The sequence below is a fragment of the Chaetodon auriga genome, chromosome 14 (assembly GCF_051107435.1).
Source record: "Chaetodon auriga isolate fChaAug3 chromosome 14, fChaAug3.hap1, whole genome shotgun sequence".
Taxonomy (NCBI): Eukaryota; Metazoa; Chordata; class Actinopteri; order Chaetodontiformes; family Chaetodontidae; genus Chaetodon; species Chaetodon auriga.
In genome coordinates, this window is record NC_135087.1 from 12,487,595 (window position 1) to 12,512,559 (window position 24,965).

Genomic DNA, 24,965 nt, shown 5'->3' on the forward strand with positions numbered 1-24,965 from the left:
GAGTTTGGTGTCACATTAAACACCTTCCGTGTGGTTTACCGAGTGTTGTGTGTCCACGGATTCAGCGACTGAAGGTTAGCTAACGCAACAATTAATTATTTTAAAGTAACAAAGAGAGACACGTTGTTGGGATGCTGTTTTATATCGTGTTGGATAGTTTTAACTTAACTGAGGTTTGTGTTTTCAGGCGAACGTTAAGCTAACGTTAGATTCATCTCCGCCGGTGTGTGGCGGACGTAAACTTCACTACACGTGAAAACAAAAAAGGAATATCTCGCTATAATGTTAGCTAACCGTAGCTAATGGCTAAGTCGCATGGTTAATTAATGTAAAATTGTCACTTTCTGTCTTTGTGACACTCCTAAACAAACGTTAACTTTAGCTTTAAGATTAGCCGCGCTAACCAAATTCAGCGTCTATGCTAAAGCCGACGAGACATTATGTTGAATTCACTGTTTTGTTTCTTAAATTACGTTGGTTTCCTGTTTGCCAGTTGTAGTTATTGTAACGATGAACTAGGGGACAGCTTGGATGAGTGTTCAGTTAAAATCCCCATCCTTTAGCGGTCGTCAGGGGCGGAACGGTCATTTTTGCGTGCACCCTGCAGCTTTGGGCCCCTTCAGTCATCATAACGTTTCTCTCCAGTGGTCTTGTGTCAAAGTCCGTTTCTCCATCAGTGGTGTTGGGCGCCAGGTTAGGTTATGGTCAGGTGTTGGAGAGAGGGCTGCTTGGCTTCAGGTTGAAGTATGGAGAGAGACAAATGATAAGCAAAAGAGAATTAGAGGCACCAGTGGTATTTAATATCTTTTCCGTCCTTTAGAGGGATGTTGCGGCGTCCCAAGCCAACTGACTCTGAGGCAGACCTCCTGAGAGAACAGGAGCAGTTTCTGACCTCCGGTGCCCCATCTGCAGCCAGTGTGGTCCGCCGACCTGACAAGAGGAGAGGTGAGGCTGGAGGCGAAGGAGGGGAGCCTAACGGAGAGGATGAAGGAAGACAGAGGGATGTTGTCACCATAGAAGGTAAAGGATGTGTCTGTTTTTTTTTCCGTGTCTTTTTTATGAAGAATGTTGGATTGCAAACCTGATGTTCCACTTATGTTCTTCCTCTAGATCTTCCAGACCAGCTCCCGTCTCTGACACCAGCCCCTCCGAAGAAGTCTCGTTTTAAAGCCAGTCGTGTCACCTTCGATGACGAAGATGCTGGGCAGAGGCTGGACAGACATGACACTCACATCAGTGCTGTTCTCTCCAGGATTGTTGTAAGTGCTTCTTGTGAAACATAACTTCATCAAGAACAGGAATGTAAAGTGTAAATCTGTACATGCATCCAGCGTGTCACTTAAGTTTAGTTCAGTGGATTTCCTCAGTAAGAGACATTTGCTGGTATCATGTTTATCTTGGCATAATGCACTGATTTTGTTTTGTGTTTAATTTTACCAATTAATCTGATCTAATTTTTGTTTTAAGGAGAGAGACACCAGCTCTACTCCAGTATCTCTACCAGCACTTACAGGATTGGCTTTCCCCAAAGTGTTGCACCGCTCAGAAACCAGCAGTCGGGTAAAAAGACATTAATGCCCATTTTTCATATATTGTATTTTGAGAAATGCTCAAAAAATAGCTTCTCTTCATTTACAGAATCACATGTTACTTCACTGTTTGTTTGTTGTATCTTCACAATAATTTGGAGATTGCTAAAATTAATTTTTGTTTGCGTTAATCTTAATTTTTATTCATCCTCACAACCAGGTGCCATTGTCTTCAGCTGGTGGAAGGAAGAGTATCTTTGCATGTCAGATTGCAGCTCAGAGAGTCAAGGAAGGAAAGACACCTTTACACTGCGCACCTGTAGCTGCTCAGACACCTGAGACCAGTATGGATACAGACCAGTGTGATGCTGTGGGTGATCGTAAGTAGACTTGATATTACTCTAAATATCTCCTCTCTGCTTCACCACAGAGCCTCCTGTTCACATCAATATGTTTGTCTCCCTTTCTCTTTGTCTGCTCTCTCATCTCTTGCTTGCCAGAGCCAGCTGAGCTCTCAGGTCCCAGACTGGTCTCTGGTCAGGGGCTTGCAGGCCCAGATAGCTCAGGAGAGACCATGAGGATCCACATGGAGAACCAGGCTAAGCTTCAGGGAATGTCTCCGTCTGAGATCCTGCAGGAGCAGCAGAAACTCGTATCTCAGCTTGGTAGGCAGTGATGTCGTCTACATGATAGTTAATCGTATATAATGCATGTTGAGATGAGCACATGATCTGTATCACATGAGTTCGTATCCTAACTAGCAGAGTACATCAAAAAGTTTTTTTTTTCATTTGGTACCACTGCACATAACCCGATTATTTCTGCTTCCCAGATCCTAGACTGGTGGAGTTTGTTAGATCTCGCAAAGCCCAGAGTGTCCCGTCCTCTGCGTCCCCATCCAAACACCCCCAGGGCAAAAGCAGCAAGGAAAACTTTACTCTTGAAAGTGTGAGCAGAGAGTCAGGCTCCTGCGGTGCTGCTGTGCACTCTCAGAAAGCCCAAGAAGTGGAGATGGAAGGAGATGAGGAGGAGGAAGAAGAGGAACTGCCACCACCAGCTGCTGTGACAGGTATGATGGATTCAAAATAAACCCTTTCATCACTTCTACCTTGTCAGTTTCTCCTGCTCTCTGCTGCTGAAGATATGTATCAGTCAGCAGCATTTAAATCATGGAGATGATTATGCTTTAGCATTACTTCACATTGCTTTTAAATTGTAACCACATTGCTAAGACCGTTTGTCCAATGTGAAGAAGACTATCACACCTGGCTGTCTGCCAGCTTTCTGCGCCTCCTCTCCTGCCTTTATCTCCCTCACCTGATCATTTTCCTCCCTGCGCTCCCTCTTCTCGTCACTCTCCCAAGCATCCATCCTCTAATTGTATAACTTATGTGGGATGCGTCTGCTGCATGGCTAAAATCCAGACATTAAACTGATCATCGGCTTCACTTTGTGTGATTAGCAGAAAGGCCAGAGCGAGCCAGAAGTAGCCACTCTCTGCAATTAAGTTTCTGCAGATCATTCAAAAATTCTCCTGGTCCGGAGGAAAATGTTGCTAATGGATCATATGAAGACTGGTCTTGCACTTCGTGTATGCCTGTTTTCCAAAAAGTATATTGAAGAGAGCTGTTTTTGTCCTTTTGCTCTTCTGGAAAGTATTATGTTTTTCCTCCTCTACCGCCCGTTTTAGAGAACACAACATATCACGACAGATATCCAGATGTTTCCTCATCTTCCAGAGCATCTTTAAGCATAGCTACGGAGAGTAGTGAGGTCCCTCCAGGTGACTGGGGTATATTATATTGGTGGAAGACTTTTTAAAATGAAAGTACTGAGAGAAGCATAAGCTGTCCAGATGGTTTTGTGTAATATTTTATGAGGTGTACTATAATAGTATTTTATCTGTATTGATCTGTTGTGGCAGAGCGGTTTGGACCAGATTCAGTCTCTCCAGCATGAACTGAAATTTAAATGCGGTTTTCAACACTTAAAAAGTTTGGTGCTGTCAACTTGGTCATTTCCTAACTTTGCTGTTTATCATCATATTGTTGCACTGACGTAACATTATATGTGGTTCATCATAAGTGTGATTTACAGCACTGTAATGACCCCGTGCTGCACTTTTTTGTTTCGTGTAGCCGCAAAATTATGCAATATTGTAATAATGCGTCCTTGTTGAAGTGATTTTTTTTTTTTTTTCGTTTTTTTTTTTTTGCTGGAAATCTGTGTTCCTCTCACTGCATCTCCAAAACATGAAAGGACTCAGGAGGAAGCAGAAATGTACTGGTAGTTTGTGTTTACAGTGGAGGCAGATGGAGCTGTCTCTTTTTTTGGTGCTGGCTACAACAGTTGTGCCAGTTAATACAAGCAATCATGTGTTGTTACTAATGTTGTTTTTGCTCTTCTGCGTGTGCGAATTCAGAGAAAAATCTGCCGGTGAAGCCTCAGAAGGAATGGGTCCACATGAACAACCTGGAGCGAGAGAAGCTGGAATGGATTGGAGACCTGCCTGCACCCAGAAGGAAAGGAACTAAGAAGGTAGGGAGATATCTCTGACAATACCAGTGGAACAAAAAGAAGCATTGAGTCTTTTCAGCTCAAATCCTGCATTTTAGTAAGTTTTCTGCTTTCGAGCCTCAGTGACAGCTGAAAAGATGTGTGAGCCAACACAGTCTGTGGTTTCCTGATAGGCTATGCAGGCTCGGTTTGACTTTGCGGGGACCTTGATTCCACCCACTGAGGATCTGCCCACCCACTTAGGCCTGCACCACCATGGAGAGGAGCCTGAGGTCAGGAGGCAAAACTTCCAAAAAAGTTTCTTTTTATTAGTAGTAGTATTAAATGTCTCCCTTTGTGTCTTAAATGTGGTAGAAATCTTTAATAAAATATATAGAACACCTTCAGGTCCATTCTTCATGACTTTGTTTTGCAGTCAATAACTAAAAAAGCAAGCAAAACTACAAAGTTGGATTCTGATATCAGCAAGGGATCTTCAGATTGTACCTGTTTTAAATTTCATCGTATCATCTCATTTTGTTGACACTGACATTGAGGCTTTGTCTCCAGCGGGCAGGTTACTCCCTGCAGGAACTCTTCCTGCTGGCTCGCAGTCAGATCATCCAGCAGAGGAATCTGGCCCTCAGCACTCTGGCCAACATCCTTTCAAAGGTACGCAAACAAACACAAACCGTGTGGCACATACCTGCAGAGGCACATGTCTGCATTCATTCATCTCTTGCCCCGTAGGCACGTGCTGGGGAGTACCTGTCTGTTCTGAAAGGAAGCGTGACGTCCACTCTGCTCGACGCCGGCCTGCTCTTCCTGCTCCGCTTCGCGCTGGACGACGGCGTGGAGGGCGTGATGTCTGCAGCTGTGCACGCACTGAAAGCACTTCTTGTGTGTGCAGAGGATGAAGTAAGACAACTTGAAGCATTACATTTACATGTAATAGAAAAAACGGTCATTTGATCTCCAAAGACTCACTAAAGTATGGTTATAAAGTGATTCTTCAAAGCACAGTAATGTCCACTGTCGAGTCCCTCTGGTTCATATCCACTTTGTTTGCCCTCTCAGGAGTGTTTGGACTGCACCTTCTCCTGGTTTCGCGGCCTGGCCTCCTTCCCCCTGCTGCCGTCTGCTCAGATGGAGGAAGATGAGGAGGATGAAGGGCTACCCGAAAGTATGAGGGAAACCGCTAAGGAGAAGGAAGAGAGGAAGAGCGATCATGACGTGTCCAGGCAGGATGTTATCAAGGTAAAGGAGCAGAATTAATTTAATACACGTTGCTTTTTCAGAATTAGAATGTAAGTATACAGGAATTAAGACGTTCTGTTGATGAAGGTTGAATGATTAATGTCGGCTCTCCTGTCTGTGTTTCAGGGTCTGTTAAAGATGAAACTGCTCCCCAGGCTGCGTTACATCCTTGAGGTGGTCCGACCTTCCCCTCCAGTGGTCCAGGATGTTTTAGAGATCCTGACTCGTATCGCTCGGCACTCGTCCTCGTCTGCCACCCAGGTAGCAACAAATCCAGTCACTTAATCGCTGAACCACCCTCATCGGCCACTTCACTGGGTACACTTGTACAGTCTAACGTGATCAAATACAACAGCTCTGCCAGAAATTCTGCCATTACAAAGATAAAAATGTTCAGCTTTTATTGAGGTATTCATTTAACTACATGTTAATTATTGAGCTTGTAGTTAGCAGTGTTCAATTAAACTGCACCATATTTTGGCCTTCTCATACATGAGAGGGGCACAATATTAGACACACCTTTCAATATAATGCACTCCAGTACAACACCACCATCTATTATGACCTCAGTAATAAACATAGAGTAGAGTTATTACCTACCTGACATGGCAGAGCTGTTGTATTGGATTGCATTACATTGTTCAGATGTACCTTATGAAGTGGCTGGTGAGTGTATATCTAGAGAACTTCTTTTCTAGTTTTTCTCTGCCATACTTGATGTAGAATGCATTCTTATCGTCTGTATTTCACTTGTAAAAATGTGTTTCGCTCCCAGGTGCTTGACTGTCCTCGTTTGATGGAGACAGTGTTGTCAGAGTTTCTTCCCACTTCCTGGACTGCGCCATCGCCGGCCCTTCCTCAGTCTGTTTATGGACTCCCGCTGGCCAGCGCCATGAAGTTGTTGAGAGTATTGGCTACAGCTGGCAGACATGCCTGTGCCAGACTGGTAAGTGCTGCTGTGCAGTCTGTCAGGGCCAGTGCTAGCAGCAGTGTTCCATAGCCTAAATCATGTATCAGAATAATTGTGTGTTTTTAGAGAGATCTTTCCCGATTGGATTTATTTCCAACCTCTGCTCACAATAAGAACCATAAATACCTTAATCTAAACTGTTCCATTACTCCCACATGTTTTACTATTAGTGGTTTATGTTTCTGTCTCCAGTTAAACTCTTTTGGAGTGAGGGAGCGTCTGTCTCATCTGCTGAGTGCTGAGCCCACGGAGCTGCTGCTGGAGCCGGCCGAGGCCATCAGGATCACCACTGAGGCCTACAGGCTGTGGGCTGTGGCAGCCGGATACGGGCAGGCCTGCAAGTTATACATGTAAGTTAACACCTGAGCACCAGAGGCAGTTATTTATAAAGTTATTTCTAATGTGTCAGCAAACAGCTGCTTCTGCTCTGGTTGTCCTGCAGGGTGTACACCTATACAAAGAATGCCTTAGCTCACACAAGCATCACATTTTAGTTTCTCCACGAGCCGTCTAATCCTCCCCTCTTGTCTCACAGTGCTGGTCTTTCATTACTAGCTGTCATTGTTTTCCCACAGAGACCTGTATCCAGGCTTAGCGAAGGCCTTACAGTCAGTCCACAGGGTCCTGGACCCCTCAGATCCTCTGTTGCCTCTGCAGCTGCAGCGGGTCCTGGCTCTGCTGTCTCTGCTCACACAGGTCACACACACAGCAGGCTGCCATCAGGAGCTACAGGCCGGCCTGGTCAGGTACAGATGAGGATTAAAGTGGTTTTATGAAACCGTGCTGCTACATAAAGCACCTCCACAACACACCTGCATCCTTTGTAATCTCCACGTTGTCTTCTCAGCTCTCAGGGAGAAGAGTGCCCTCCTCCTCCTCCAGTGTCTTGGGGTCACGTCACAGGGTTGCAGGCATCCCTGTTGGGCCAGTTGAAGGGCTTTGTGAAGAGCCTTGATAGTCCAGTCCAGAAAGAGAGCAGCCTGGCTGTGATACCAGCTTACCTGACCTACCTAGAAGCTTACTACCATCAGCTCTCCAGACAGGTACTGCTTCCTGCTCTGTGCTGCTAACCTGCATGTGAGGCGGAAGTTGTATGTGCTCCAAACTGATATTTTTGAACTTACTACAGTGTGACTCTCGTCCTCAGAGCTGTTTCAAGCCAGTAGAGACGCTTCAAGAACTGGAGCTGCTGACGTTGGAGGTCCTCCTCCCCTTGCTGTCCCACCATGTTGTTCAGGGCCTGATGAAGAACCTAAAGTGAGTCTGAGACAGGTGACAGTTGCCTCTGTTTCGTCTTTCTGTTTTTGAAATATTGCTCTCGAAAATGATTTATTTGTCACTGTTTTCTATTCTTCTCTTTATATTATTTTACACCAGGTCTTCCTCAGTAGTGTGTAATGTCCAGTCTGGTCATGTGGACCCAGAGACCATTCCCAGCCTCCCTGGTTTGGCCTGCCCAGGGTGGAGGGACCGTCCGGGATTGGTCGTCCCCAGCTCCCCCTTCCCTCTCCTCACAGGCCTGGGGCTCCTCCTGGGAACAATCACAGCCATCCACAAAGGTCTAAGCTGCAAGGTGGGTCTCACTGAGGAGTTCAAATACTTTTACAGAGTACTTTATATTACTTGAGGACAGGGGCAGACAAAAACGTGCCAAGGAATACAGAGTCTGCAGGCTCTCTATTCAGTGATATCACTGCTAAGCACCTTCAGCCAAATGTGAGGAGCTAATCAGTAAAGTTGTGCTTGGTGGCAGCCTGTTGGCAGTCTAGCATTGGCCTTTCACTTAACGAGGAACACAGTGAGATGTAACTCTCTGCTATCCTGTGGTGACATGCATAAATCCCATATTTCAATTTCTTCTTTATGTTTGACTTCCTCTCTAGTTCTCTGGCCTCCTCCTGTCAGAACCTGTGATTGCTTACCTGCGAAGTTGCAGCCAGGCTATGCCCACCCTGTCTCACACCAGAGCCTGGCTTCTCCGTCATGAGCACCACCTCCTTTACATGCTGCTCCAGCTGGGGCACAGACTTGTAGGCTCCAACGTCAATCAAACACCCATAAACTATATTCTGTTGACATGAGAAATACAGTTCAGTTCAGTTTATTACATCTTTAAAACCGGACCGCTCGTAGACTAGACAGCACAGCCAGGTGGAGGTCATTGTGATTTCCATCCTGTCTGATCTTTGGACAGTTTGTGTGTAAATTCAGATGCAGCAAACTGATGTTTTTTTTCCCATTTTTCCTACTTTTGTCTCTTCTCAGGTTCCTGTTGTGCCACTTGTAGCCAAGCATGCCTCTCTGTACCACCAGGTGGCGCTGGTTCTGCTACCATGGTTATTACCAGGCAGTGAGTACCTGGCACATGAACTGCTGTCCACCATCATCTTCAGCAAGGACTTCATATCGTGAGTTTAAATTTACTTTATGAAGGTTAATGTGTCATTAACTGCCACCAAGTGCCAAACAATCAACCTTAAGAGCCTGAATTTTTTTTTTTTTTGGTTTGTTTGTTTTGTTGAGTGTATGTTATGCATTCTTTCTAATGATAATTGTTTAGATTAGTGCTAGGTCTGATGGCCATAATCTAATTTCTGAATTTATATTCTCTTCAAACCGATTTGCACCAAAAGTGATGCTCCACATTCTTCGCTTCCTCTTCATTCCGGTCTCACTCATTTTATGCGCATGTGTTTGCTTTCCAGAGAGGCCCACAGCGGAGGACCTGAGGCTGTGGAACTGGGAGAGCTGAGACTCCAAGAGAAAACGCAACACCCCACCTCCCCCTCTCTCCAGACGGTCGGAGCGCTGCTGAGAGAAGCCTGCGTCCAGCTGGCGTCCATACGAGGCTGCTTCCTCACTCACCTGGCCCACCTGGAGCCATCCGTGCTGACATCCAGAGATGCTCTGCTCGGCCGCAACCCCTGGATCAGCTCCCATCTCCTCCCAGAGCTCACTGGGCCCACCGTGCCTTCAGATTGGCCTTTCCTCCCCCTCGTGAGCCTGTATGAGCGAGCGGGGGTGTCCGACGGTGGAGGGTTAGCGGTGGAGGAGCTCCCACAGGGGGCTCTGCAGGCGGTGTCCCACTGTCTGCAATGGCTGCTGCTGCTGGAGGTCTGGAGGGAGGAAGCACTAAAGGTACAGACACAAGGAAGGCCAATTTATTTGTTTAGCACAAGCATGTGAGGATTTACTACTTTTCTTCATCATATATTAAAGCACACTGAATATTTTTGGGAAACGGACTGTTGGTCTTACAAATAAAACAGTTATAATGTGTGTGTGGAAATACATTTCTGTTTTAATGTGCCTCTGTTCATGATTATATATCTAATGATTAAATATGCAAACTTGTTATTGTAACTAACCCCCAGAGCATTTCGTCCTGTTGCAGGTCATCCCTCCCGTTGCCAAACTCGCCCGCCTCTCCTGTGTGTTCCTGTGTTCCAGTGACTTGTTCCTGGAGAGACCTGTTCAGAGACTGACCTGGGGTCTGTTCAGACTGCTGACTAGGTCTGAAAATGTTTGATATCCTTGTTCTTATAGTGCAAAATCTAAACCGAGCACAGAGAAAAGTGGCTAAGCTATGGTTAAATCCCAATCACAGGCAATCCCGGCTGGACTCCTTGGATCTGAACGTCCCTCCTCCAGGCCTCGCCTCCTTCCAGGACTTGTACTCTGCTCTTTTGACCCAGTATGAAGCTGTGTCCTTTGGAGACCGGCTGTTTGGCTGCTGGGTCCTGTTACCCCTGCAGAGGAGGTACAGCGCCAGCATGAGGCTGGCTGTGTTTGGAGAACACGTGGGGATGCTGAGGTCACTGGGAGTCACTGTGGAACAGGTAATGATGAGGATGTCACTGGTTTTTATTGTGTGCTTCTTTTAGAACACAAACATTCAACCATCATGAAATACATGACTAATTTTATTTATGATCTCTGTGTCTGGTACGAAGCTCTCCGTTCCAATCGAGCGCTTCACGTCTCCCCCTGAAGACTCCCTCGCTCTCCTCCGTCTCTATTTCCGCTCTTTGGTAACAGGGACCCTGAAGCCTCGCTGGTGTCCTGTCTTGTATGTGGTGGCCTTGTCTCACGTTAACTCCTTCATCTTCTCACAGGATGCTGCTGCACAGGTACAACGCATGCACGCATGCATGCACACACACACACACACACACACACACACACACACACACACACACACACACACACACACACACACACGGACTCTGCATGAAGGACTGTAAAAGAAAGTGATGGGAAACATGTGATTTCTGTCTCCACTGGGAGTCTTTTCCTGATTTACAAGAGCAGCTCTCCAAAGGCTTCAGAAACAAATCCAAGCCTGTCCTGTTGTGGGTTGCATTCATGTTAAGATTTTGCTTTGTGGCTTTTAATCAGCCGCAGTGAAGTCTAAGGCAAACGGTCACATATGTCATGGTTGAGGAAATCCAGAAGGTGCTGCAGCTGCACTAAGTAGGAGGCTGTGAGAAGTACTCAGTGGTTTTACAGGGGCACATACACCTATTTTCTGCAGCAAATAAGAGCTCATTGGTTGCAAAATCTTTAAGAGTTTATGTGCCTACAAAGCTGGTCCTCATGTTATTGATTAACTTTGAATGGAGCAGCCTCAAACGCAGCTTGGCTTCCTCCTATTCACTAATTTAAGTCATAATATGTGACTTTTATTGAGCTGTGAGGTTTTGGGGTTGACATCCTAACACACCGAGCGACTTCAGTTTGTTTACTTCACTCACAAAGACATTATTTGAGAGCAGTGGAGCTGAAAACATTCTTACATGTTGGTGGGGACTTTTTGATAGTAAACACTGAGAGGTAAGTCTGTACTTTGATCTTTAATCCTCTCGTCTTTTTCCAGGAGGTTGAAGCTGCTCGTCTCAGTATGCTGAGGAAAATCCACTACCTGACGGACGAGGTACCACCTTCTCTCTCTCTCTGATCTCTGTATGCTGTGCGGTGTTTATTGATTATACCAACTCTTCTCCTTCGCGGCTCTTGAAACCTTCTGACAATGTTTTCATCCCTCTGAGAAACCGGTCTGTTTCTCGTCGTGTTGCCCACCATCCAAATCACTGATATCCTACATTTTGCTGTTTTAATGCCATAGGGTTTGCTGTGTTTGTGGTCATCCTCTCATCTTTATTCCTTTTTTGCTGTTAGTTCCAAGAGATTTTCAGTGTGTGTGTCATGTTTGGTCTTTCAGCCTGTCCATTAATGTCTTCTAACACCTCGTTGTTGCCTTAGTTCCATCTTTTCTGTAACGTCCATCATCATCTTCCTCCCCTGGTATAATTTTCTTTAATCTGTATTATCTTCACTCTTTACTTGAAGGCTTTGTTTACACCAGTGGCTCCAAACCCTGGCAGATCAAAGTATCCCATTATTCACATCTTGTCATGTTCCTAATATGTTCATTAGAATTTGTTTTATCCTGGATGCTGTTTAATACCATTCATGATGCAAAAGTGGATCTTATTACAGTGATTCTTTCATAAAGTTGAACTCTAAATTTGCCTGTGTAATACGAACACTCAAAGAAGCAGAATGTGGATGTTGAACCTTTTATTCATTACTTTTATTTATTCAAACTATTTATTCATTTTCAGCATCTATATTCACCTAAATATAATAAACATTTATCTATTACTTTGAGCTATATCAACCATTTGAATGTTACCTAAAGCTATCTGTTTGTGTTACCTTTAGCTGCATATTAAAACCTTTTATCCATTACTTTAAGATGTCTATTTAAAGTACGTATCCATCACTTTTGTGCATTACCTTTAAGCTAGCTATCTCACTAATTTAACTCTTTATTTTTTCAAGTTAGTTGAAACTCCACAGTATTTCCACATTACCTCTATGGCAGCAGGCACTTCTGCAGCTGCCAGGTGTCATTGTCTCGACATGCCTGGTTGCTGAGGTAGCTCACCTCCTTCTCACTGTCTCTGTCTCATTTCCAGGTGTTGAGGAACCACTTGCTGCTCTTCCGTCTGCCACAACAGCATTCAGAGTTTGGCTTCGATATGTATGATCAGTTGCCTCCCATTAGAGCGAAACGTTTGGAGGGTGTCCTGAGACTGCAGGACAGCAGCGTTGACAAAGGAGACTGAAGGCAGCAGGGAGTGGAAAAATAAAGAAAGTAGTGAGCCAAAGGCTCAAGATACAGAGGAGGGACTGTGTGGGACTGCGAGCAAATCAAAGTAGAGACTAGAGCACGAGTGAGACAAAGTGAGACGTTCATTTCAACTACCAAGCATGTCTCATCAAGATTGGCTTTGGACCAAGAACCATCGTGGTCAAGAATATTTTTTGTGGCCTCTCTTCTTCAAGGTAACTCAGCCTGAGGTAGATCTGACCAGCCCTCAATGAAGAAACACCCACAAATCATTTCAGCACTTATTTAAGGCTGCTTTAAGCATAGTAAAGGTGGAGTTTTCAGTCTATGACTGTATTTGACAAACTCAGTGGAAATGATCGGATTTCTGCTTTTCTAAGGTTGCCTGAACTGAAACACAACCAGTCAAATCAACCCAAAGGTTAAATACAGACCCGAAAAATTGAGAGCAGATGCAGTGAATCACTGGTCCCTCAAGAGGAGGAATTCAGTGTTTTCACTCAGCACTTTGCCAGAGGTGTTGTGATGAACTTGGAAAACAGACCAGAACGACTTTTGGTATCTCAAAGTAAAGACAAACAACCAACTTTACAAGTGCCTGTAATTGTCTTTTTTGTGAATAAAAAATGATTTCAAACATGTGTAACCTTTATGTTTTTATTCTTTAATCACTGTGACTCCAACTATAGCCCAGAAAGAGTTTATAGTATAGTATAGCAGAGGCCACATCGCACATACAAACACGCACTGTTTGATTAAAACAGTGTAGCAAACATGTTGTTTTCAGTAGGTTTTAACAAATTAAAGAGATGTTAAAGACAAACATGCATTCAGAATGGGTTTTTCTAGATTATCCAGGTAAGCAGAATGTGTTCTCTCTCTGTGTGACTGATCAATAACACTCGGAGGTCCTCCAGAGATCCTGTTTAATTTCCATTTAAACTGCTGCCAGTGTGAAAACAGATTTGGAAAATGCCCATAAGGGAACAGTTTTTTCTCTGCATGTGCTTGTGCTCACTTCGGTAACAAGTGGTGTGAATGGATCGAGCCCACCTGCACAACATTAACAACTAATCACGTACTGATGAAGTGAAAGGGACTGGCTATTCCACTTGAATTTGACTGTTTAGATTACTTGAGTAGGTGAATGTAGTTCTTCTTATGCATCATACAAATATGAAAGTTAATAAAGTAGATGTGTTTTATAGAAAAATCTGTTTCTTGCAATTTTGATTTATACGCACAGAAATTCCAGCCGACGTCTGGAATGTTAAATTATCTTGATTTATGAATTCAGTTGCACATAATTGCAAAAAATAATAATATTGCAGATCCAACAGTGAGGTTAAAACATTCCAGGGTTGCAGAACCAAAGCATGTTGCTGCTGTGTTGGAGGGATCACTCTCCAATAACAATAACTAACATGGCCAACATCATCATAAAGATTAATGTGAGCACTTCTTCAAATAAGATGAAAAGAGGTGCAACCACATCTGGGTCATTTTCTGGCCTGTTTTCACCCATTGAAAGGCATGCTGCTTTTAAGATAATAAAAATAATACTAAGAAATACTATGCAACCTGGGAAATGTTTTTGGCGTGAGATCAGTCTATTTGATGCATCTTCAGAGGGTACACATGCAGTAATTTGTCTGGTTTTGATGTCGTGTGTCCTGAATGTACGGAGGGAGTTCAGTTGATCTCTGAAACACGTGGAGTCCATCTCAAAGCAAGCAGGATGTTTTTTGGTTAAACTCCTGCAGCCTCCAGGGAGGCATCAAATTCCCTCTTGTGTTATGAAATAATGGCAATCTGATACTTCAAAGGCCGCACCTCAACATCACAAGCAGCTGCTTATGAACCAAACTCCTGATGAAACATGCGCCTTGTGGCCTGCGATACATTTGCATTTATCTTTACATCCATTATGCAATATAAACATTGCAGAGGTGAATTTCTGTGTCTCGTTAAAGTGAAGTGTTCCATTTTCTTTCAATTCCCCCATTGTCCAGATTTTCCAGTGGTTGAAGGAGTACTCAGAGCTGATACTGAAGTAAAAGTAGAAATACCATACTCTGAAAATACTACAAATAAATGCCCTGAATTCAAAATGTTAGCCAATTTAAGTAAAAGCACAGAGGTATTACCAGCAATCAGCAAGATGTACTGAAAGTATTAGAAGTAAAAGTACTCACTGTGAACAGCTCCTCTGAAAGTAATATAATAGTAGTAATAGTAGTGTTGGACAGTTTGATAGCAAAGAGGCGGACTTGGGTGTTATAACCAAGTTATACCTGATTTAAGACAAAAAAGTCTACATGGTTCTTCCACATCTGGTCTGTGTTTGTTCATGGGCAAATGTGCTGCATTGTTCCGCTATAGAGAGGAATCTGCCAAAGGCCTCGCCTGAACTTAATCATTAAATTGACCAACGTGATTTGACAATAAATTATTTACACAAACTACACTTGGACTTCATTATAAAATGGCTGGCGCTACAACTGTGTTTTATTAATTAGCCATAAAAATCCAATCAGTACAAAGGTTTGATCAAAAACAAAAAGGAGAAGACAATAGCCTTTGTTAGTCATGTAACTGTGAGTCTCTTCTGGGCTTTTCCACTGTAGGAAAACATCAAATAACTGAGCTTTTACATGACCTCTATTTTTGAATCTCCTGTCCAGCCCAGCAGCATGTTATCCCTCCTGTGGTGACTGCATTGGATGAATTATGAATGTTGAACCTTGAGGACTCTTTAAAGATAACATGCACTGGCTCACATTAGCCATAGAATCAGTGGAGGAAATCAATTTGTTGATGTATCGGCTTGCAAAAACCAAACTTTCAAGGAATAGTTTGAGTTTTTGGGAAATAAACATATTCAGTTTCTTGCTGTTTGGTACAAAGCTACAGCCAGGAACTTGTTAGCTTAGCTTAGTACAAAGACTGGAAACGGGGAGAGAAAGCTAGCTTTGCTCTGTCAGAAGCTGACTAATTAACACGTTCTATATCATTTGTTGAACGCACACAAAAATCAAAGAGTAAGAACGACAAGGTGTAGCTTGGGACAGAGCCAGGCTCCTGTTTCCACTCTCTTAGCTAATCTAAGCTAAGATAAGCTAAGATAAGATAAGATAAACTAACTGCTGCAGCTCCGTATTTGCATTTAAACATGAGAGCAGTATCTTCTCATGTGACTCTGCAAGAAAGCACATTAAGATATTTCCCAAAACGCTGAACCATTCCTTTAACAACTGAACCGTATACAGTTCAATTCATCTGCTTCTGTCCCATAATAGCACAAGCATGTCTCCAGCAGCTGGTCTGGTTTTCTCCTCTCTGTGGGGTCTCACTGACGTCTCAATTTCCTGCCAGCTAATGACGGTTTTTAGGACTTTTAGGATGGAACATTGAACACTGGAGAATAATGTCTCATCGCACATTCCCATGTTGAAGACTAATGTCGTCTGATTAACCCTGTTTCCCTTAACCGCTTCAACACAGGAAGTTTACAAGAACCAAGAGGCAGGAGAAGAACTTCAACTAAAGAGGCTGAATAATGGCAAATGAGCGGGTGCTTCGTTTTTATTTCTGCTTTGAGACAAGCATACTGTAATGCGCAATGGTTTCAATATCCTGGGTAATTACCGCTCTAATAAAAATCCAGCTTTAAAGGTCTTCTCAGATCTGATAACCACAGCCATAAATTGGCTTTAAAATATAATTTAGAACAGTTTGACCATGTTTTTCCACTTATCATGGTTAATCCAGTGATCACCTACTTACAGGGTCAGCTCTGCAGATACAGTAGGGCGTCATGCAAAGAGGACACTGGCGAGGAAGTTCGGAGGATGATCGGCACGTGCAAGAAGGTGTAAAGCAAGTTCAGGCTCGGAAAGGTCCCGCTATGTCCAAAGACGACGTATGCTGTTAAAACATACAGGTAAGTATTTTTACTCATGAGCTGTACTTAAGTACAATTTCGAGTATTTCCATTTTCATCTATTTTATATGTCTACTCTACATTTCACAAGAAAATATTGTACATTCTACTCCACTACAAGTACTCGACACCTTAAGTTACCGCTTAACTTAACGATACAAAATAAAATCAGCAAATATAAACATAATGTATTGTTATAGATTAAAATAAGTCAGTTAGCTCCACCTTTACCAGCTGCAACATTTAAGTGAAGAACACATCAATGCATCAATAATAGGAATTATTGATAATCAATCATTCTACTTTTGCTACTTTCAATATATTTTGATGCTAAAATTAGCACTTAAGTACAATTTTGAATGCAGGACTTGTAACAGAGTACTGTGACATATACGATACAAATATTCTTATTAATACTGTGATTTTTCTCCACATGCATGTCACTTGCTGTCAACATATGGATTGTCAGCGATTGTCTGCTACAGTCATTTAATGCATTTCTTCACTTTCAGTTGTAAAGTCAATATAACAGAGTTAATAATTAATACATAGGGCAGCTCCCAGAGGAGCTCTTCCACCAACACACTGAAAGAAAACTGACCACTTTACATAATAAAGGCTTCATCAAATATTCCACCTAGATCTACATTCTTGCCTTAACTCGTCAATCGGAGTGTGATTAGATGCAGTTTGAACTGACTACAAAGTAAAAAAGATGATCAGATGTTCATTCCTGCAGGAAAAATAAAGGATCGTGTCCAAGAAAGTGGCTAACAAGGCCTCTGTGACAATTAAAAAAAACACCAGAAAGTTATTTAGGATAAATATGTCTGATCCAAGAGACTGAGACAGGCTACCTATTATTTATGAGCACTGCGTTGCCTGCTACATGACTCAGCTGCATAAGTAGAATAATAATACATCTATGTGTGCACATGTATAAATCATGACAGCCTTGAGCTCAGCATCATCATCATTCACAGTATTCTTTTTGCTCCTAAGAAGAAGAAGTGAGCTGAAGATGAATAAGAACTCTTGTAATGTTGTGTGAAGCTAGTTCTCATTAGGCACCGCGTTAGATATGAAGCAGCTTCAAGGGCCTTGCACCCTGTGTTTACCATGCGAGGAGCAAATATTTAAGAGAATTAACTGCATTTCAGGTATGAAAAAATAATAACAGGAGTCTTTTTCTGGGCTCCCTTTATTTCTTGGTTCAAATAAATCTCAGTTGTAACAATACAGTGCTAACAGTGCTGAGTTTACATTTCAGATCTTATGTGTGGGGTACAGCTGAGGATTTTTTTTCTGAACTTGGTCCAGTCCTTGGGAGAGCTGCCAGTTTAGGGAAACATTCTGCAGAGTAAACTACAGACACTTTACAGCTCTGAGCTCCGACAGTATACAGCCACTGGCTGTGAGCACAGCTGCAGCTGCTCTGCCTCACTGTGGGTTGAATTATGGTTGACCCTGTAGCTGTGGATATGATTATGGACTACAGCTGTAGCTGTGGTTGTTTCTATGATGCTATATGACTACAGTAGCTGTATTGTGACTACTATTTGTTTCTATAATTAGCCAAGAAAGAACTGTAAAGCCACTCAGGATCTGAACCCAGCACTCCCATCACATATGACAGATGTGTTACCAACAGATCACATGGAATAGCTTCACCACAACAGTCAGCCTGCCCAACTGTGCCAATTCACTCACCACCCTAAATGTAGTTGTGTAGTGTTACACCATTAAAACCTAATGTGTCACAGCTGTGGCTACAGCCATAAACACAGCGACAGCAATGACCACTGCAATAGCCATCCCATAACTAAAAACACTGGCTATTCACAGCTGCAGCCGGTCATAACACAATAAAGAGAACTTATCTTAATATTAGCTGCAATGATAAAGACTTGTGGCTTGTGCCAAATGAAGAGTGGTCACTGAAATCTAGTAGCTAGCGGTAATTCAAAGCAACCACGCCCAAGTTTTTTCCAGAAATGCTTCTAGAAATCCTTTTTTTTAAATTTATGACCAAATACTTGCAATAAACCAATGAAATTACAATTACAATTTGTCATTTGGCAGACGCTTTTATCCAAAGCGACAATAAGCCTCACTTGTACACTGGGTTTAGTGCTAATTAGCAAATGTTAGCACGCTTACACCTAAAACTAAGACACTTAACACATTAAACATTATAACTATTAAACATTAGCATGTTAGCATTGTCACTGAATGCACCGTAGCAAAATTCTCCACAGTTTTCACAGACCAAATGATTAATAGCAGGAATAATCATCAGATTAATTTAGAATGAAAATAATCTTTTGGCGAAGTCCAAGTGTGGAGGGAAAGCAAGAGCACTCCTCTTTCTCAGAAGTTTTTGATTTGGATTTGCATTTTGGACAAACATGTTAAATTTGGAATCTGATGAAATGGAGCTCAACTCCTTAAACTCCTTTAAAATCCCCTTCAGACAGATTATTGTAGCTAAAGATCAAGATGGTGCCTCAAGTCAAGATAAGAGAGATCCTCTTTGAAGAATTTGACAGATTTGGAGTGAGATTCTTCAGCGTGAAGAGTCCTCATTGTAATTCTGCTGTCTCACCAGGAAGCGATGCTGTTTAGACAGCTGTCAGTCTCTCAGCTCCCTGCTCCAGCTCTCCAAAATCTGAGACATGCAGGGACTTAAGTGGACTCAATGAGTGTCACCAGGTCCTAATACTATTAGACGCTGTTGTAATTCACTGAAACTGATTATATTAGAGGGGGGTCATGATGCACTCACGATGTCCTGCTAACAAAGCCTGCCTTCAGGCCAAAGCTCCTCTCATGGCAGACTGAAAAACAAGAAGACAGACAAACAGAGTAAGAGGCAAAGAGGCTTGAGCGGCAAATCTGACTTTACAAAGCAGCTGGTGTGAAAGTTTTTGAAAGACTTATGTGTGGCATATGCGGTTTGAATTCCTAAAAAGCTCAGCATGCTCGCATTCGACTCTGTTAATACATGTTAATTTTTGTGTGTATTATGCAAATTAACTGCATTTATTAAAAAACATCACATAGAAGCTTTATTAATGAATATAGATTTGCGCCAACCACCAGGCGTCACTGAGTTCAGTGTTTGAAAAAAAAAAAGAGAACACAGTGAATGTATTAATGTTAATGTTGAGGAGCTGATGTACGTGTGTCACTCATGCTGTGGGGACAAAAGTCTGTTAACACAGCCACATTGTGAGGACTTGCCTTCCTTATGGGGACACAACGCGAGTCCCCATAATGTGAATCAATATATTTTGGGTGAAGACTTGGTACGACTCCGAGAATGTGGGACGTGATCAGTGCCATGTCCTCTGAAGGGATGGAAACACAACTGACATGTGTGTGTGTGTGTGTGTGTGTGTGTGTGTGTGTGTGTGTGTGTGTGTGCGAGTGTGTGTGTGTGCGTGTGTGTCTGTGTGTGTGTGTTATGTACTTCAAAAATGTCAATAGCCCAATAACCTGTTCTCTCTGGGGTGTTTCATTAAAAAGCATAAAAGAAACCAGGCAGAAAGAAGGCAGAAAATATTGCTCATTTAAACATATAATGCTTGATTTTCCCTATAAAACCTGATTTAGTGCGCAATAACATCCTCAAACTGCGTCATGTGCGGGTTACGTGTTCAAAGCACACCGCAGACTCTCGCTGCCACTATGTGTTTGCATCAAGTTTGCCGCACATATTTCTTCTTTCTCTTTCTTGCCCACTGTCTCTCTCTCTCTCTCTCTCTCTCTCTCTCTCTCTCTGTAGTTTGGCGAGTATTAAATATTTAACACCCAGCTAACGGGGGCCATGACTCCCGAGCCTGGTTGAGATGTGTAAAGCTGAAGGGGCCTTGTGTCCTGGCATGAAAGACAGAGTGTGGGATTCACCATATTACTCTTTCAAAAGCCCCGTCAAGTGATGAGAAGCTCATTTCAAGAGAGATGAGTTTTTTTGGCTCAAGGCCACTTGGGAATTCCGCCACTTCCTCTGTCTGTGATGTGTGTCTGTGTGTGTGTTTGATTGTGTGTGTGGGGGGGAAATAAAAAGCAGATGGAGAAGCAGAGGGAGAGAAAAAGGAAAGGCGTTTCACCAGAGCAATCTGGATTTGGGTCTGGGGTTATATAACTGCCGTGTTCCTTTTTTACCTCATCAAGTGAATGCCATGAACCCGAATAACAAATGCCAGACACAGTATTGATTGTCACTGTGGGCTGGAACAATACATGTTGTGCATGTGCACCTGCAACCACCTAAAATAATTTTTTTAAGGTGAAGCTTATAGTGACAAACCCACAGAGGATTATCATCCAACTCATCTGTTCCACTCAGCTCTTCAGGGAGTTTTTGCATCTTTCAGCTCATTTCACTGTTTGAAGACAGTTGTTTTCAGTCAAAAAGCTTCCAAAACCCAGTGTACTGCTCAGCACCCAAAACACAACTTACATTCAGCTGGTGGACAGAAACACAACCACAAGTCATTACCAATATTGACTGATTCAAGCCTGGCTGTGTGTTGGGTGTGTGTATATATATCCAATTGTTCGCTAGCATGCTCACCATATCAACTTTATAAGATATTGATATGTCAATAATGCAGTAATATTAAAACCTATGAGTGCATGCTTAAGGAATTGCAGAGATGTAAAAAAAAAAATCAGACAGACTGCAACAGGGCTAAATCTGAGAGTATCTAAACTACTTTATTTCAAGTTACAGCCAAAATTCCTCATCACACGGAAAAACTATATGTGCACACAAAGTGCACTAGCTCAAAGCTGAACTCAAATGTCTGTCTGTAAACTATGGCGGATGTTTATAAAATAAAGTTTGGATATCGTTTCACAGTATCTGTATGGCCATATTATCGATAAAATGTGGTTAAATGTCTATTTCCTTAATAGTATTGTGATTTACTACTGACCATGAATGGAGCATAATATGTTTCTTTAACATTGTGGAGAGGTGTTAAAACCTAACCTGCTAGTTTGCATCTTACACTGATGTTTGTTTGAATCTATGTCTAATTAGTCAGTCAAGAGGCAACATCAAGTTCCTTGGTTTGTGATTGGTTAGGGGCGGGATAACAGCACCAGAGTGAGGGCAAGGTTGAGTGAGAGCAGGTGGCGTATTGGTCAGTCGTTACCTGACTGTCTGTTGGGGTGAGGACGAAGACGACACTCTAATATTCAGCTCTTGAGTATATGGTCTCTGAACTTTAATATGAGTTACAGTGAAGTGATTAGGCACAATAGCTGCTTTTGTGAGTTGAATGAAGGGTTTTAAGACTGTGAGAGTTAGTGTGAGCATTCAGCTAACGTCAAGCTAACATCCAGCTAGCACGAGGCAGCCTTGGGCGTCATTAGCCTGGAGGCTAACCACCACGCTCCCAACATGGTCTGTAAGTTAAATTGTTATTTTAATATCGCATTTGTTTAAACCTCTTTGGGTTAAATAAATCTTTGTGTTTTGATATTTTGAAATTAAAACTGTTCCTTGATTATTTGGAATAATTCAGAGGTTTAAAGCTGTAGCACGTACTCTTAAATAATGTGAAGATAATACAAGTGAATTTGAAGGTACTAAGAAGAACTTTAAAGCTACTCCTTCAGTGTTTAAAAGTGTTCAGTGAATGTCTTAAAGGTACTTGATATGTTTTTAAAAGTACACCACAAGTGAGTCTATGGACAGTTTGAGTCTTTTTCCTTTAATACAGTACACAGACATGCACTTGGTGCTGGACCTGTACTGAATGCTAGCTTTTTCACAAAAAACCTGACGCAAAATTGCTCCTTGGCGCTGCTGTGACTGAGGCTGATGAGAGCGAGTGAGGGTGAACCAGAACAGTTAAGATGCAAATTATAAAAACCAAAACTGAGTCACACTCTAAAATAACACTATTTGTCCTTTGTTTGACAGAGTGGATCCTTTTGAATTCCTTATGTGAGTTTCATTCATGACTCCTCAGGGTTAATGAGGGTGACTTGACAGAGTTGTCTCTGGATTCAATACGCCCACATACATGGAGCTCCACGAAGACCCAGTACGCTCTGTCACCCATGGATGATCTTAACGTGCACATACGCTCAATGATTCATCAACTTCCACTTCATTGTTAAAACTAAGCGACCTGCAACTGAGCAAAGGCTTCATCTTTCAAGTGCAATCAAATGAATCAAGATAAGCTTTTGAATTCTTATGAGTTACTGAGACAATAAATTGAGACAGATTCCAGTGAAGACGGGTCCAGTTATGGATATCTGGGCGTGATGACTGATGGGACTGAGGTGGACTGGTTCTGTTCCAGTCCAGGTCAGCTAGTGTTGAAAGGCAGCAGACAAATAAAATCATGGCGTGTGATAAGCCAAGATCCTAATCTGAAGTCTTCAGATCTAGTCGCTGCCAGTTCTCATAAAGATTTTTTTAATCATGTTTGATATTTGCAGCATCACTTGTCTGTCGCCCAAGGGAGTCATGCCAGTAAATGAACAGCTTTACCTGAAGTTAGCTTTGTTTTACACAGTTCAGAAACCGTCCACACTTCTCCATGCGAGAGCTCACCCAAACTGCACATTTTCCCTCCTTTTTTAGTCTTTCCTAAAAAAAAACACAAATTCCTAAAAAGCAGGTGGAAACAGTCCAGTCCTGTAGCCTGAGGAAACTTCTTGGATGGACTTCTGACTTCCCCAGCTGGACCCTTTTTTCTTTAAAGCGGTTATTAGTCATTATGACCGCTAATGAGAAATAATAGTCAGGTCATTGATATTTAATTCGTATGTGAGGTTTCATATATCTTGTTGGATGGATTTCAGGGAGAAATTGATGAAGCTGATTAATTCAGTAATAGGCAGCTGCATCATGATCCTTTTGCAAAAAGGAAAAAAAATGACACTATGAAAACAGCAGAAATGGAGGTACTTCAGTCATCAATATGACTGCACCGACAGCACGGAGTCATCACTCATGATAAAACTCCATTTTGTAAGTGCTGCTGTTGGTTGAACCTGCATTTGAACTATATTTAGTTCATGCTGGAGAGGTTGTCTGAATCTGGTCCAAACCTTCCTGCCACAACAGATCTACAGACTTCAGACAACACAAGATATTACAGGAAACCATCTGGAAAGCTTATGGTGCTCGCAGTAATTAAAAGATACTGCAGGGGAAAGGAGCTGGGAGAGGTGGGATGCAGCATGGCAGAAAAAAATAAAACATTATACATAATATACCTCACCCATCTGGAGGGGAGTGGGGTGGGGGGGGTCCCTCGTGTGCCATTAAACAGCCCATTATCCTTAAAACAGGTTATTGTTGGTTAACGTTGTTAGGCCCAAAAGCTGACGGCCTTTTTTCAAGGGGACATTATTCAGACTGTGGAGTTTTGGAATAACGTGTTCAGTTTTTATAGGTTTGGGTTTCAGGTTTGTCCGGAGCTGAAGTTTACAGCGTATTGAAATTCAACTTTGTGATAATATTGACTGTAGTTTTTTGTTTTTTAATAACAGCTGCAGCACATCAGAAATTTGATTCTGTTGTTGTTCTGGACCGAGGTTTTTATATTTTACTTGATCCTCATGCAGCGAGCCAGCGATGGTCAGTCTTGTCTCTTGGAAAATGGACTATTCTGTGTGAGACTGGATGTTTTTTGTTATCACTTGTATCTGAAAATTCACACTAAAATACATCATAGTGAAATCAACTGAAGACGTGAAAGGGAAGCGCTAAATAGTTCCAAAAAATGAACAAAAATATCCTCCTTTCAGTGAATTGTGGCAGGAATTGAGTGGTTTGTTTTTGTTGTTGCATCATGTTGCAAACTACTTCCTCAAGTGTTGCTAACCTTTGATTTATTTCTTAAAATCTGAAACACATTAGGATCATACCATCCAACAACAAAGATAAAGCGCTGACAGTAAGTTGTTAAAGCTGTTGAAGCTTCCACATCCGATGTTTAGGTGAAATGAAGCAGAGACAGAAAAAGATTTGATGCACTCAGACTTTTGGCAAGACTTGTTGCCAGTCTGAAAAACATATGGCAGACAAGGTAGAAACTTATTGATAGGGTCTCGTACTGCAAACAATATGTCTCACGTTGTATTATGTCAATCATTTCACTTCTGCGGGTGAGTTTAAATTCTCTTTGTCAAAGCTTTCTTGTCAGTGAAATCTGTTGTCAAGCCGCTCGTGCTTAAAATAGAAAACAATTGTAATTTTTTAAAATGCAAAAAGCCTCTTTTGTAGCTGACAAAGGCTGCTAATTGCCATCCAGTTTAATGTGACTCACCTTTTTCCAAAGCACATGAAGCGTGTTCTGACTTTGTAAAGTCACCAATTGATAATCACCGACACAAAGAAATTATTACAGATAATCTGATCAAGGCATCAGGGATAAGATCTTATCTCAGGCTGCACTTCTGCTCACATGGAAGCAATGTGTCAAACATCCTGACCCCTGAATTTGTTATGACGGTACCACAGACAGCTAATCCCCGTTTAAACCCACAAGAGCGTTAAAAAGACATTAACGTCCGCGTAAACAAAAAAGGCGGAAATGTAAATGCAGCTTTTCCATTACAGCCATTAACCTCCAGTGAGAGCAGCAATGCTGTGATAGA

The 24,965-nt window shown here is 42.3% G+C and overlaps 1 protein-coding gene across 2 annotated transcripts; it reads left to right on the forward strand.

Annotated features, from left to right (window-relative positions):
* Nucleotides 1-26: 26 nt before the first annotated feature.
* rpap1 (RNA polymerase II associated protein 1) lies at nucleotides 27-13,027 on the forward strand. Of its 2 annotated transcripts, XM_076749536.1 has the most exons (27): nucleotides 27-74; nucleotides 821-1,020; nucleotides 1,111-1,259; nucleotides 1,468-1,560; nucleotides 1,750-1,909; nucleotides 2,030-2,194; nucleotides 2,362-2,598; nucleotides 3,952-4,067; nucleotides 4,220-4,318; nucleotides 4,596-4,697; nucleotides 4,776-4,943; nucleotides 5,103-5,282; nucleotides 5,409-5,543; nucleotides 6,058-6,228; nucleotides 6,445-6,602; nucleotides 6,828-6,998; nucleotides 7,100-7,295; nucleotides 7,400-7,509; nucleotides 7,630-7,825; nucleotides 8,136-8,282; nucleotides 8,518-8,660; nucleotides 8,958-9,390; nucleotides 9,647-9,765; nucleotides 9,860-10,091; nucleotides 10,206-10,382; nucleotides 11,129-11,185; nucleotides 12,234-13,027. In XM_076749536.1, the coding sequence occupies exons 2-27, from the start codon at nucleotides 825-827 to the stop codon at nucleotides 12,381-12,383; spliced, it is 4,260 nt and encodes a 1,419-aa protein (XP_076605651.1). In that variant the 5' UTR covers nucleotides 27-74; nucleotides 821-824; the 3' UTR covers nucleotides 12,384-13,027. The 2 variants fall into 2 exon arrangements, with proteins under 2 accessions (XP_076605651.1, XP_076605652.1); XM_076749537.1 differs by lacking the exon at nucleotides 27-74 and having other exon boundaries at nucleotides 609-1,020.
* Nucleotides 13,028-24,965: the final 11,938 nt, after the last annotated feature.